This window comes from Rhinolophus hipposideros, assembly GCF_964194185.1.
Source record: "Rhinolophus hipposideros genome assembly, chromosome: 4".
Taxonomy (NCBI): Eukaryota; Metazoa; Chordata; class Mammalia; order Chiroptera; family Rhinolophidae; genus Rhinolophus; species Rhinolophus hipposideros.
This window is the reverse complement of record NC_138050.1, coordinates 61,524,458-61,538,408: the sequence shown is the minus strand read 5'-3', so window position 1 is coordinate 61,538,408 and position 13,951 is coordinate 61,524,458. Positions and strand designations below refer to the sequence as shown.

Here is a 13,951-nt window from a genome sequence, read left to right as displayed (position 1 = left end):
TGTCAAACTACTTTCAGGATTTTCTCAGCAGTTTATATGTAAATAGACACCTTTAATTATAAACGAACCCATTAATTATCACAGGGTCTCCTCTACAGATAAATGTGGTAAAAGACACCCCCACTCTGGTTCCTATGCTCCTCCAGACCCCACACCAGGCCCAGCCCATGTCCACTAAGCATTAGGCTCAGTTAGTTCATGAGAAACAAAATGGATCCCTTGCCCCATTACCTAGATTTGATTTTTTTAAGCTTCCCCCACTCCCACAATTTGTGTTCATACCTCTTAACAAAACGTAATATTATTTCCCAATGTAATGTTCCCTGTTCTTAACATTAAAAGCAGGTCCCTCGATCATTTTACATTTCTTCCTAGAAAAACTGAATTAGCTTGTATTTTACTTGACCATAACATGGATTAATATTTCTCCTATGGACCAATAGCTTTGGGTAAGAAAAAAAATTCCTAGCTCCTCCATGAAAACACCCAAAAGACTGCTCTTGAAAGCATTCCATTAACACAACGTTAAATTACTACAGGGAGGAAAAAGTCATGGGCTCATTTTCCACTTGTCTGGAATTTAAAATGGCTTTCTCCTTAGATGGCTAAATAAGAAAATTCACTGAACACAGAAAAACAACTTATATAGAAAACACAGCTTTCAGATTTATTGATAGCCTTCTTCTTACTCACTCCAAAATTTCACCACACTTCTCAAAACCCAAATCCTCTATTACAATTCTTCCGGAAGAGTCCTACTCTTTAATTTTCTCTTATACTTCTGATTTGTTCCAAACACATCCAGTATGAAAACATACGAAAGATGAAGACAATGTGTCTTTGCTGAAGAAGTTTCTTCAGTTTCAGTGATTATTAAATATTAAAGTGTCACTTCTCAACAGTTTCCAATCAAAGGCAAAATTTCCAATCAAAGGCAATTTCCAATCAAAGGCACAATTTCAGGGGTCAGTTATAAACCTAGTGATGACTCCACATTCAGAAAACCATTTTAGACCACTACTGTCCAGAAGAGTAGCCATTGTAACTAATGAGCACCTGAAACTTACCTAGATACGGTTGAGACATGTTGTAAGAGAAAACACACCTGATTTGGAAGATTTTGGTATAAAGGATGCAAAGTATTTCATAATTTCTATACTGATTACATGTTGAAATTATAGTTTTGATATATTGGGCTGAATAAAATTTACTGGTAAAATTCATCCCCCCTACTTCCTTTCATAATGTGGCTACTAGAAAATTTTAAATTGCATGGATGGCTCACGTTGTGTTTCTACTGCACTGTCCTGCCTGTAGCATGTGCTCGAAGATGCAGCTCACAGAGGAAATGATCGGCACATGGCTGTATTCCAAGTCTGCCTTTGAAAACCTGGAAAATACGAAACGAGTTTGTCTACTGAAATCCAACTCTTTCTCCCCCCAGTCCCTACCAGAGAAGCCACTTGATACTTTATCAGGAGTCATAAGACTAAGCTTTCACAAACACTTCAGTTTATCCAGAGTGTAAACTGGAAACTTAATAATATTTATAAACTATATTGTATAAATGAAAGGGTCTCTTTACAAATGTGTGGTACGTATGTGCATGATAAACCAAGACCAAACTACAGGGTACTGACAAAGTGTTTCCAGTACTCGGGGTGAACAAGAAAAGATTCATAAAAATTAAATAATCAACTGGGAAGTTGATCCCGAGTTTGGGGACAGCCCAGCCTAACAGACTTCTGGTAATGCGACCTGCTGTAGTAGTTTTATCCATGTAATTGCCCAAATTAAGATTTTCTTTGAGTTTTGATTTGTCAAGGTGACTTATGCTAATAATTGCCAATATACAGCACAATCTAGGGAATTTGGACTTTGTGTTTTTGTGACTATGCTCTTATTTAGTAACTAACGCAAACCATTCTTTTATTTCCAAGTTTGAACATTTTAATAAGACAACTGAAACAGACAATGGCAGGTCACCTTGCATATAGATGGCACTCAATAAATACCCATTTAATCAGTAAATAGTTTCATTTATTTCCATGTCTATCAAGAGTCTTATTTAATTCCCATATTTCTTATGTAATTATGAGATGTGATTTAATACCAAAAAGTTAATAATTTGTTTAATGTGAACAAATACAGCTAAAAGTCTTTTCACTTTTAATTTAGTCTTTGAACCTCTTCACAACAGAATAAAATCCATCACACAAGAGACTCTTTAAAAAAATTGTTATTAAAAAAAATTACATCAGGACTATTAAAAGGCATAGGAAAAATTGATTTTAATTTTAAATGTAGAAGCAACTGTTAAAAACAGTAAAAATAAATCCTGAGAGGCAGATGTCACCTCCAGTGCACTTGCATTTATGAATATTTTTATTCAAAAAAACTTCCCCAAATAGGGAACTCTAACTGGTGCATAGCTCTATGTAAGCATCTCAGGACGTTACCTTTACCCAGAGTTCTCCATTTCACCTCCATTCAGTCTGCTAAACTTGAAGTACCGATGACCCAGGAGAAGAGAAAAAAAAACCAAACTATTTTGACACCATGCGACATCCCTCATCACTTAAGCAGACAACTTGCTCTAAGATAATTATTCATTATTAGCAAACATCAACAGTTTATGACCCAGAACTTAATAATAGAGATGGGCCTAGAAAATATTTTCCTTGTTTCTGTATATGTCTCTATTATCTAAGATAATTCAATCACTTAGGTAAATGGAAGCAAAGGCTAATGGAGTGGAGGGAGAAAAAAAACCCAACCCAAAATATACTAATAGAAAGACGCTTGTCAGTGCTAACACTCATAAGTGCCAACAGATGTGATCAATTTAATGAAGCATGTGCCTTGGATTTGGCACTACTTTCCAGTGGGAAGATCTTTCAGGAAAAGCATCACATTATCTGAGCTACCCTCTTCACCACTCAATGCCTGGCATCTCCACTGTCTTGAAATTGGCATGTCATGTTGTGTGTGGGAACCACGCCACCCTGACAGGTGGCCCGACTCTCTCTGCCAGAATGACACAATGAGCATCAGATTCTCGTTCCAAAAGTTGGAGCCAACCAAGCAGTGCTTCTACCCGCAGAATGAAAGAAGTCAGACATTGCCGGTCTACATGACAGGACCGTTTTGGGAAAATCAAGCAATGCAGGAACCAAAGAAACATGAAGGCAGAGAACAGAGAACACACACGGATACCACTGTCTCAATTCAGTCGGCAAGAGCCCCAAAGCAAAGGTCCTACACTATGTGAATTACACAATTGCCCTAGTTTTTTTAAGCTATGGTAGTATGATTCTAAGTCAAACAGATGTCTTAAGTCAGAATGAAGACATGAAGAAATAATAACTTTTACTCCCAAGAGTAAGAATTATCTTGTTTTAGCTACCTGAATTATAAGGAAAGCAATACAGCAAATAAAGTTTTAAGAATGTAAAACAACTGAGATTTAAAATCTTGTCTTTTATAATAGATTAGAATTTAAAATGGTTGTTCTAGGTATGTAGCAAATTCATTCCCTAAAAAGATTCCCTCTTCCCCACTATAAATAATTCAATTTCTCTTCCTGGCCCTAACTCCCATGAAACAAGTATTTTAAGGTATTAGTTTAGTTTTAGCTATTCTAGCAAATTTATTATGCAGAGAGATTATCTATTTCCAATCCAAACTACAGACTTTAAGAGAGATATAAATATCAACAAGATGTCACATCATAAGAGTAATACTTTTTGTTTTGGGTATTCAGAAATAATAACCAGTGCACCATCGACTTCATCTGACTTAGTGTTTTTCTGTTTTTTATAAGAAAATGTATGCTTCCTTTATAAGGACATGCCCTTTCTTAAAAAGGATTCTGCTGTAAAAGATCTTGCTTGGAGATATTCTATTTAAATGCGTGCGCAAGTACCCCCCACCCCCCACACAAAAGGCAGACAGAAATGTTATGCTAGTAGATTTTTCTCATTTTCAAAAATGTCAGGATTCCAGAGGTTAGTATAGAATTGCTTGTTAACAAACTCAGGCAGTTAAAAATCGTCCAGAGCTTTATAATGCAGATATCACATCTATAAAGAAAGCTAATGAGGTTATCAAAAAGAAATGTATCTTCTGAAAGGGCTTTTTAACTAGTCAAATCATTAATTTCAGAGCACGCCATTTTTTGTGCCCTTATAAAAAAATATTAAATATGTTCCTCTGTAAAAACCTTTCTTGAACTTCAAGTTTATATGGAACTAATGCTAGACCTTTTGTTTGAATTTATGATCAGATCCAAAAAGAACAAAGACCAGGTCACTTTAAACCTAAGTTGAAACAATGAATAGCACTATTATTGTATCCAATAAATCCTGGACTGAACTTCCACTATAAAAGAGCTTTGATTCTCAGTTGAACACTTACAAACATGTGGACAACATGAGAAACAGGGACAAGGAATCATCATTGCCATGACATGTGTTTACCACTTGGGTTTTTTTTTTTTTTACAGTCTACACTGACTAGACAGGGCAAAGTAAAAAACTGTCTGACTATTTCTTAAGCTATCACAAAGACCAAATGAAAATATATACACCTGAATGTCCATGAGTATCAAGGGCTTTCCTCTGTTGGACTCAAAGAAATTTAATAGAGAGTAAATGAAAGAAATCAGCAGTATAAAATAGAACTACCATATGACCTAGCAATTCTGCTTCTTGGTATTTATCCAAAGGAAATGAAATCACTATCAAAAAGATATATGCACCCCTATGTTCACTGCAGCATTATTTACAATAGCCAAGACATGGAAACACTCTAAGTGTGTAGTAACAAATGAATACATAAAGAAAATGTGGCATATTCATACAATGGAATATTACTTAACCACAAAAAGGAAATCTTGCCTTTTGTGACGTGATGGACCTTGAGGGCATTATGCTAACCGAAATAAGTAAGACAGAAAAAGACAAATACTGTATGATCTCACTTTTATGAGGAATCTAAAATAAATCAAATTCATATAGAGAACATTGTTGGTTGCCAGAGGCGGGTGGGGGGATGTGGGCAAAATGGATGAAGTTAGTCAAAAGGTAGACTTTCAATTATAAATAAGTCCTAGGGGTCTAAGGTACAGCATGGTGACTATAGTTAATAATACTGTACTGTATATTTGAAAGACGCTGAGAGAGTAGATCTTAAAAGTTCTCATCACAAGAAAAAAAATTCTGTGTGTGGATGTTAACTAAACTTATTGTGGTGATCATGTCACAATACATACATATAGCAAATTATTATGTTGTACACCTAAAATTAATACAATGTTTTATGTCAATTATACCTCAATAAAAGATAATAAACTGTACATTCCAGGAACAACAAAGAAATTCGCAGTACAGAGTTGTAGTCATCAGTTCTGCATAAACGCACCAGAAAAGAAGGGGCTGCGTACTGAACGCCTGTTGTGAGGTAGGTACAAGGAGGGAAAAGTTAACAAGGACGTATGGGGAACCAGACGGGCGTTCGAAATAATCAAAATATACTAGACCGTAAGCCCATCAAGGGCATGAACTGTATCTTCCTAGTTTCTGTATCCATAACACCGGGAACTGGGCCTGTACAAAGGATGCCCTTACTGTTTGATTAATTATTGCTAACAGAACGAACGGCTGAAATTGCTAAGCCTCTCTGCGATTTTGGAACAGAATCAAACAGTGTCTTATCATGAATGCCTTAACCAGAATTATTTTTACATACAGAGTTCTTAACTGCTTCTTGTCTGTGAAGGTATTACTAATTGGTGAAAACTTTGCTCCTCTTAGCCACCATATTTATGAAGTTGGACCTTAATGTGATATTTAAGAATTATGCCAGAGTTATTATCTACAAAGAAGTAGTTTCTATTCTTAGCATGTTTGAAAAGGAGTACGGAGAATGTGAAACAGAAGAGTTGCTGAAAACATACTGCCTTTGTCAACAGAGACTAAAAAAGGCTCCACTCACTTCCATCAGCACTGGTTTGGGGGATAATGAGACAAAGGGGGATTTGGGAGTTGTGAACGGGAGGGGAGGAGAGGAGAAAAGAGGGGAGGAGGGGAGGAGAGGAGAGAAGAACAGCTGGCAGAGGGAAGGGACTGTTGTGAGGTTGCCCAGCTGAGGGGCAAGGAGGACAGGGCTGGGAATCTGGTTACAAAGTCCCATCCTGTTCTGCTGCGTCCTGAGGTTACAGCAGGTAGGTCTCAAGGCACAGAACCCTATTGGTTCTCTGAACCCTGTTGGGGAGGAGTCAGAGAACTGCCTTATGTGTGGGACACAGGACTTCCCCCAAGTAAGCTAATAACTGAATGTTAATCCCTCTCTTAAGAATCCACATTGTTCTGTGTCTACAGACCTGCAACAAGCTTGGGAGGCAGAGTTCAATCATTCCATGGGTTGCCTGCGAAAACAATGAGCGGGAACTGAAAATAGCAGTGAAAACCAATTTAAAATGATGGAGAGTATAGCTTGAAGGATGGGTGTTTTCAGCCATCCACTTTAAACTCCCAAGAAGAAAACATTCTGATCTATAACTCAAAGCCTGCATGGGCAGGTGGATGCAGTCAGAGGACAGAAAGGACACAAAAGTCCATGGCCAAAAATAACTTTCAGGGTCAAGACCCTGAGGCCTACATGCATGTAGAGGGGCCGCTCTTAGAGCTTTATATTTTTCAAAGACTAAATAAGCTGTCGGTGACTGCAAAGGACCATACCAGTATGGAGGCGGGTCCATAGGCTCCATTTTAATCCACTCTTTCCTTTTCCTAAAGAGGGTTCAAGTGAACAGAAAAACAGAACCTGGGAAGGTCGGGCGGCCTGTAGACATGAGGTCAACAGGAAGGCTTCTTCAAAGGCTTCCTGACCCATCCGTTTGTCTTCTAACTCTTCTAAGTAACTTCAATCAAATGAAAATCTATTCATATTCTTAAAAGGGTTTTCACAGAACTGACATCTACCACTGCTGTTGTTGTACAAACATTAAATATTTCCAAGCGAGCTTTCTCGAAAACATTTGCATCCTTAACATTAAAGACCTATAACAATTTCTTTCTAAAATCTCTTTCCAATTTTAAAGTAAACACATTATACACGTTAAAAGAATGCTACTAGACCAAGAAAGAAAGGTTATAATGTGACTAGCAGGTAATATGGTTCCATTAATACTGAAATATACTTCACTGATGTCTCATATATCAAAGTATTAATTGAAAAACCATCACACATTAGCACTTTTACCTTTGTTTCCAAAAGCTTTATTAAAAAAAAAAAATCTACCTTTTGTATGGGTGACTCTTGGAAATAATTTATAATTTACAAATGAATGAATAATAGATACATATATCAGAATATGTATATTTGTGAAGTGGAACAGAGAAAAGGTTAGTAAAAGGATCCAGGAAAACAATATAAAATGTCTTTAGTTTTTTACCATTTTATGAGAATACTCCATTAAAGGAGGCTAACAAATGTATCAATTCATTTGACAGAAAGATTTTTAGGCTCCTGATTGCTTTTCCATTATTTCATAAGAATAATTTTTAGAATTAATGAGAGGTTTTATATACCTCCTAAATAATGTATCGCACATATGTTAAATCTATCAATATTTAGTACTTTCTTCAAAGAGCCCGTCTGATGTCTTTGAGATTCATTCAGAATATGGAGTAGTTACATTAAAGAAAGATATGTTAAAAATAATAAAATGATACTTCGTGAAACTTTAGAGCTGTCTTTGAGAAAAGCCAACTGGACTTAATTTTCAACTTTCTTCAGGAAAAAATAAGACTATTGATACATTATTATCCTACCTAACTGAAAATTCGGATTTAACTGCCAACTTAAGAACACGAGTAACATTGTTTGCAATGAACCGAACAGTAAGGGAGTAAATGGACCCCCTCCCTCTCTCCCACTCCCCTAAGTGATTCACATCTTAATGAAAAAGCCACACCATGGTGCTGAATGTTCTCTGAGGCTGGGGCAGGTGCAATTCCCTACCGCACCAAATCCCTGAGGGCCAAATGTCTCTTGGCAGTTTTAAGATGATCAATAATTTAGTGGTTACCAGAGAGTAAGGGGGGTGGGGGGTGGGAGATGAGGGTAAGGGGGATCAAATATATGGTGATGGAAGGAGAACTGACTCTGGGTGGTGAACACACAATGGGATTTATAGATGATGTAATACAGAATTGTACACCTGAAATTATGTAATTTCACTAACAATTGTCACCCCAATAAATTTAATTTGAAAAAAAAAAAAAAAGATGATCATAGGGGAGGAGATGTCCACCCCAGAAAGAGCTGGACATGCCTTATTGAGGTTACCTTTCAGTTTTGTGAAAAATCACTACCACTATTCTCTGTACTTGAAGCTGTTCTATTGAGCTGCCCCAAACTCTCTGATATGTCAGAAAAATGATGAGTCACAGGAAAAAGCGGTGGCTTTATCTGGGTAAAATAAAATAATAAGAAAACAGGGTGGGGAGTAGTTGGGTATAACCAAGTCTTGAGTGAGTATGGTACAGTCTGGGGCCACTAGGGTCGCCCATCTACTGTGTGTTAGTGGAGTTACAGGTTTGAGACAATATGTGCTCTAAGACACACAACCTGAGCCCTGTGGTCGGCCTGGACAGGACAAAATGGGGGAGGGGCAGTGGGTTAAAATATCTCACAGGCCCTTCCTAATCCACCCTTGAAAACTATTGATAATTTCTATATGGATGTTCTAGGCACATACGATAAATATCTAGAACATCAAAACAATATAGCCTGTCCTAGAAGAGTTTGGAATCCTGCCTAAGTCCTTTTGTAGGGGGGAAAAAAGGTTAAAGGGAAGTTGTCTACTGCTTTTTCAAGTCTATAGGGTATACCCATGTTCATAGTAGCACTATTCATGATAGCAAAAAGTGGAAATAACTCAAATTCCCATTGACAGATAAATAGACAAACAAAATGTGGTATATACATTCAAGGAAATATTATTCAGTCTTAAAAATGAAGGGAATTCTGGCACATGCTACTGCATGGATGAACTTGGAAGACATTATGCTAAGTGAAATAAACCAGACAAATACTGCAGGATTCCACTTTCATGAGGTATCGAGGTGTCCATATTCATGGACAGAAAGTAGAAAGGTAGTCATCAGGGGCTGAAGACAGGGGAGAATGGGGAATTACTACTTAACTGGGTTTCCGTTTGGGAAGACGAAAAACTTCTGGAGATGGATGGTGGTGATGGTTACACAACAATGTGAATGTACTTAACGCCACTAAACTGGTACATTTAAATACGGTTTAAATGGTCAATTTTATGTTATGTACATTTTACCGCATCAAAAATAAGGGGGAAAGTCTACTGGGATTTAAATAACATAACAAATTCTTTGTTTTGTGTCTGTTAGGAAACTCCCAGTAATTTATAAGACATTAAAAAAATAAATCACAAGAGAAGAATCTTGTCTATATGCCATTTTCACTGTAGGACAGCATTCAAAGGTACACTTGTTTAGAAACGCTTTCAGAATCCTTCAGAGCAAACAGTAAGGTAAGCAGCCTTACGAACGTCGATTTTGGGACTGATATCACTGGTCTCGAGTACAGGGAAGCAGACTAGCACAATGCAGTTGGTGGTGGCTTTGAAGTTAGTAAGGCAGACAAGTGTGAACGTGCTTCTGCCCTAAGGAGTTAAATGACCCTGGGGAAGTACTCTGAATTCTACATCTGAAAAATGGGCAAGTAACTCCACTTACCTTAAATACTGTTACATTAATTACATGAGAAAAATATATATACATCTACACACGTGTCAGCCGATGGTCACTAGCTGGCAGCTATTAACAGCAGTCATCTGTGTTCACAAGTAAAACCTTTCCTGCTGGAAACCCCTATTGTTACTACAAAAAATGTTGGGAACCACTCAGATGGTGACAGCTACCCTGCAAATCATCTGTCCCAAAGGTCGGCAAACCTTGTGAAGGACCAGGCAGTAAATGTCTTAGGCTTTGCTGGCCAGGCTTTGAAGGCTTCTGTCAAAATTTTTTAACTCTGCCGTTGTAGGGCAAAAGCAGCATAGACAAAATGAAAACAAGTGGGTGTTCCTATGTACCAAAAAATCTTTACATATGGACACTGAAATCTGAATTTAATGTAACTTTTTATATGTCACAAAATGTCATCCTCCCCCCTCCACCCCCAACCATTTAAAACTGTAAAAATCACTCTTAGCTTGTGGACTACATGAGAGGAGGGAGGGAGCTGGATTCGGCCCAGGGGTTCCTGTTTAACCATCCTGAGCTCTCCCATTTCGCCAGCCCCAGCACACACGAAATCCTGAAGGAGTGGTCTGTCCTTCATTATTAACAAGAGATTAATTCACAGCAGACATCAAGACTTCAAAGTGCAAGCATTAGTATATGGCAATAATGTTAAGGCGCTGGCAGCCTTGGACTACACCTAAGCTTTGGGAAACACTGTGGAAAAGGCTCAGGGAAGCCGAAGTACAGCTGCTTGTGCTCCAAACACTCTCTTCAAGCATTCCACAAGAAATTACCCCCCTCGCTTCCCCTTCTCCCTTCTCCCCCCTCAAAATACAAATAATTGATGGTGATACGTAAGGAGAGAGTTCTCCACTCCATAAACTTCTAACTTCTTCAGGTACAGAAACGGATGTATAAGTGTTGCTGGAGCGGGCATATATCACTGCTATAGAAGCTAGTGCACCACACCCAATTTCTACGATAAAACAATGGGGAAGATATGATATGACTTGGACATGATCAGAATCCACACAATGAGTAGAGTTAGAGTTATAAAGGGACTCTCCTGTATCTCCGTGAGTGTACTGCCACTAATAATCCGGCAATCGCTCCCCACACACGCGCCCTCCCACACAACTGTCGTTTCAACTCCAACCACAGTGACTTTCTTTGTAAGTATTAATACCACTCTAATGAAAGCACAAGAATCTCATAGTCCAAGTGCATATTCACAGCTAGACATTTTAGCATTTTTCTGTTTCTCTCCACGAGGTTTTAATAAAAAAGAACCAAGAAACTCTTTATTTTCCTCCAGTTTTGCTGGAAATAAAATTACAAAAATCAATCACAACTGCTTTAATACCAAGAGCAGAAGCTCTTGGATTCACCACCCAACAGGGTGCTCCCATGTGAACACTGATGTACAAACTTTGTATTAGGTTGGTGCAAAAGTAATTGAAGTTTAAGAGGTTAAAAAAATTACAAAAACCGCAATTACTTTTGCACCAACCTCATATTATTAAAAGAACAATGGAGTAAACAAGATATCTAAAGAGAACTTACCCCTTTCACCCACATTCCCTCAAATGATAAACTTATATAAATGAATATTTTCCCATCTCAAAATTAAGAAGGCAAACATCATGCTTACTTTCTCTAAATGCTTTGCAGTAGCCCAGGAAAGATAACAGAAAGAACAGGGCCCCCAAGAGGTCTGCACGGCCGACAACACCAGCAACCTTAAAAGAAGGGAAGAAAAAAAGATTTACATTAAAAAAAAGAATTTTTAAACAAATCCTAAACTCAGGAACTACTAAAAATTCCTTAGAATATAATCTGTGTAACTACCCAACGTCCCTGCGGTCTTATCTTACAGTAGGTTTTCTTATCACTTTTGGTCTAGACCTTCAGTTAACTTCTATGATTCCCGAGTGTGTGCACAAGTAATAACTAAAAAGACAGCCTTTTCAGTAGTTTCCTGCTACACTGGTTAGATATGAAACATCGAGGGTGATTATCCATTCTGATCATGAATTGCTGGTGCATGCATGTGGCCACTCAAGGTGTCATGCAACGTGGAGAAGACTGAATAAGCTGATGAATCCAACCTGTGAACGCCTCCCCCATGAAAAAACCTCCTGAGAAGGATGCTAAGGACAAACAAAGGTTCAACAGGCCTGGAACAAGTATGCCAGTATGCCAGAGGGTTAAACAGTACTATTACTGCACGAATGGAGTGAACATGCAATGAGAGTTCTTGAATACTTTGGCCTGTAACTCACTCAATCAGGGATGCTGTAAAATCAGCCATGCAGCGAAACCCAACAGAGCCTGATACACAGTAGGTGCTGGCTCACTGTTAGTTCCCCTCATTACTCCTGAAGAGTACTTCCGTAAACATGAGGAGCAGAAAGGAATGGAAAAGGGACACGGCAGCTCAGGCTGAGGCAGGTATCGGCTCCACAGCAGCTTGGTGAGTGAGACAGCAACTGGTTCTGTGGGACTCCCGCTAGGACAATGAGGGGGAAAGGAGGGGTATTTTCCAGCTGTGGCTAGCTACAGGGCCTGAGGATGGCCTGGAATTCAAAACCCTTCCAAAAGGCAAAGTAGGCAAAGCCAACCCAGAGAAGCTTATCCAAAGGGGCCTTTAGATCACAGAGGTCGGGAGGAACAGAGAGTGAGGAATGTGGGGGTCAGAGAACAAAGCTCCTTGCAATGAGTGAAGGGGAGGGAAGTGGCTTGGATATATACCAGGAATAGGGGCCAAAAGAGCCAGCCTAAACCGCGTCTTACCTGGGTACAGTTAAAGACTTGCACTAAAATGAACTTTAAACATCAGACATTTATTTTTAAAACAAAGTCTTCATTTGCGTAACGGGTGAAGATACATCCAAGTCTTAAGCAATGCACATTATATTGTCTGACACAAAGAAAAGCAAGTCTTAAAAAGTATGGCAAATGTTTTAAAGTAAAAAGAGTATTTAATCCTTACAATGAATTTCTGGCATAGTAATTAAAGTGATTCCATAGAAAAAAATGATAAAAGGCTATCCCAGCAGCAGGCTCTGTGTCTACCTGCTTGGGGGATGGGCATGAGTACGAAGAGACTCATGGGGAGGAAAAAAATCTGATTACAATTATTCAACTATTTTTTTCTCTGATATTTGCATAATACATGTTTTCAGGGAAAGTTTTTTTACAAAGGCTATTTTTTTCCTTACAAATAACCTGAAACACTCATGTCAGGATTTTGAAGGAGTTCCGAACAAACCTCCCCAAGATGTGCCACTTTGGACTGTGGATTATTTTGACCTGAAGACAATCGAGACTCTGTGGGCTCAGGAGAAACTTCTGCTCCTCCCTTAACTACCTAGAAGAATCTAAATTGAAAGTGGTGCCCATAATGAGTTATGACCAGAAGTAACTTTTTATGATCTCTCTATAGGGCAGGGCAAACTTCTAATTACGGAACATCTGCTCTTCTTATCACCCTGCAAATTTCCCTCCTCCCCTGCGAAGCCCCACAGCATCTTAGGTATCTCACATCATTCCTTGGCTCAGGAGGCCATATATACCTCATGTTCCCTTTCTGTCTCTGAACGTCTCATGTATGTGGGATCTCTGACTCTCTTCGTGTATGTAGGGTTCCTGTACATATGTACATAATTAAATTTGGTTATTTTCTCTTGTTAATATGTCTTATATTGATTTAATTGTTAGACCAGCTTAAAGAACCTAGAAAGGTAGTGAAAAATTTCTGCCTCTCCCACAGTTTTCTGGAAAAATTACTGCAATCCCTCCAAATCCATAAAGCAGGGGTCACTGTTGATTCCCCACTAGGAACAATGTGTACAGGGGGCATAAGAAGGAATTAGAAGAACGGGAGAGGGTGCATATTTTCCCACCTAATCCCTTCAGTATTAAACTCCGGGTTTGTTGGATGGGTAAAATTATTACAGAGGCTTGAGCTGCCCTCTTTGATACCTGCATTCAGGCAATTTGAAATCTTTAACAATGCTCGCGAGAAAAAGGAAAGCCTACAGTTGCACTGGTGTCCTCAGGGAACCCCTGGGGCTGCCATCCTGATCTCCAAAGAGACAAGAGGCTACGCAACCCTTTCTCTTAGCTCACCTCCCTCTTTTGGTGACTGGTCTGTTGGAGGCCTTATA

The 13,951-nt window shown here is 38.6% G+C and overlaps 1 protein-coding gene across 4 annotated transcripts in view; it reads right to left on the bottom strand.

Annotated features, from left to right (window-relative positions):
* TMTC4 (transmembrane O-mannosyltransferase targeting cadherins 4) overlaps nt 1-13,951 on the bottom strand; it is a 57,723-nt gene that overhangs the window by 30,237 nt on the left and 13,535 nt on the right. For all 4 annotated transcript variants that reach the window (XM_081047103.1, XM_081047105.1, XM_081047104.1 and 1 more), the window contains exon 5: nt 11,434-11,521. In XM_081047103.1, the coding sequence (XP_080903229.1) occupies nt 11,434-11,521 (88 nt within the window). The remainder of the gene's footprint in view (nt 1-11,433; nt 11,522-13,951) is intronic.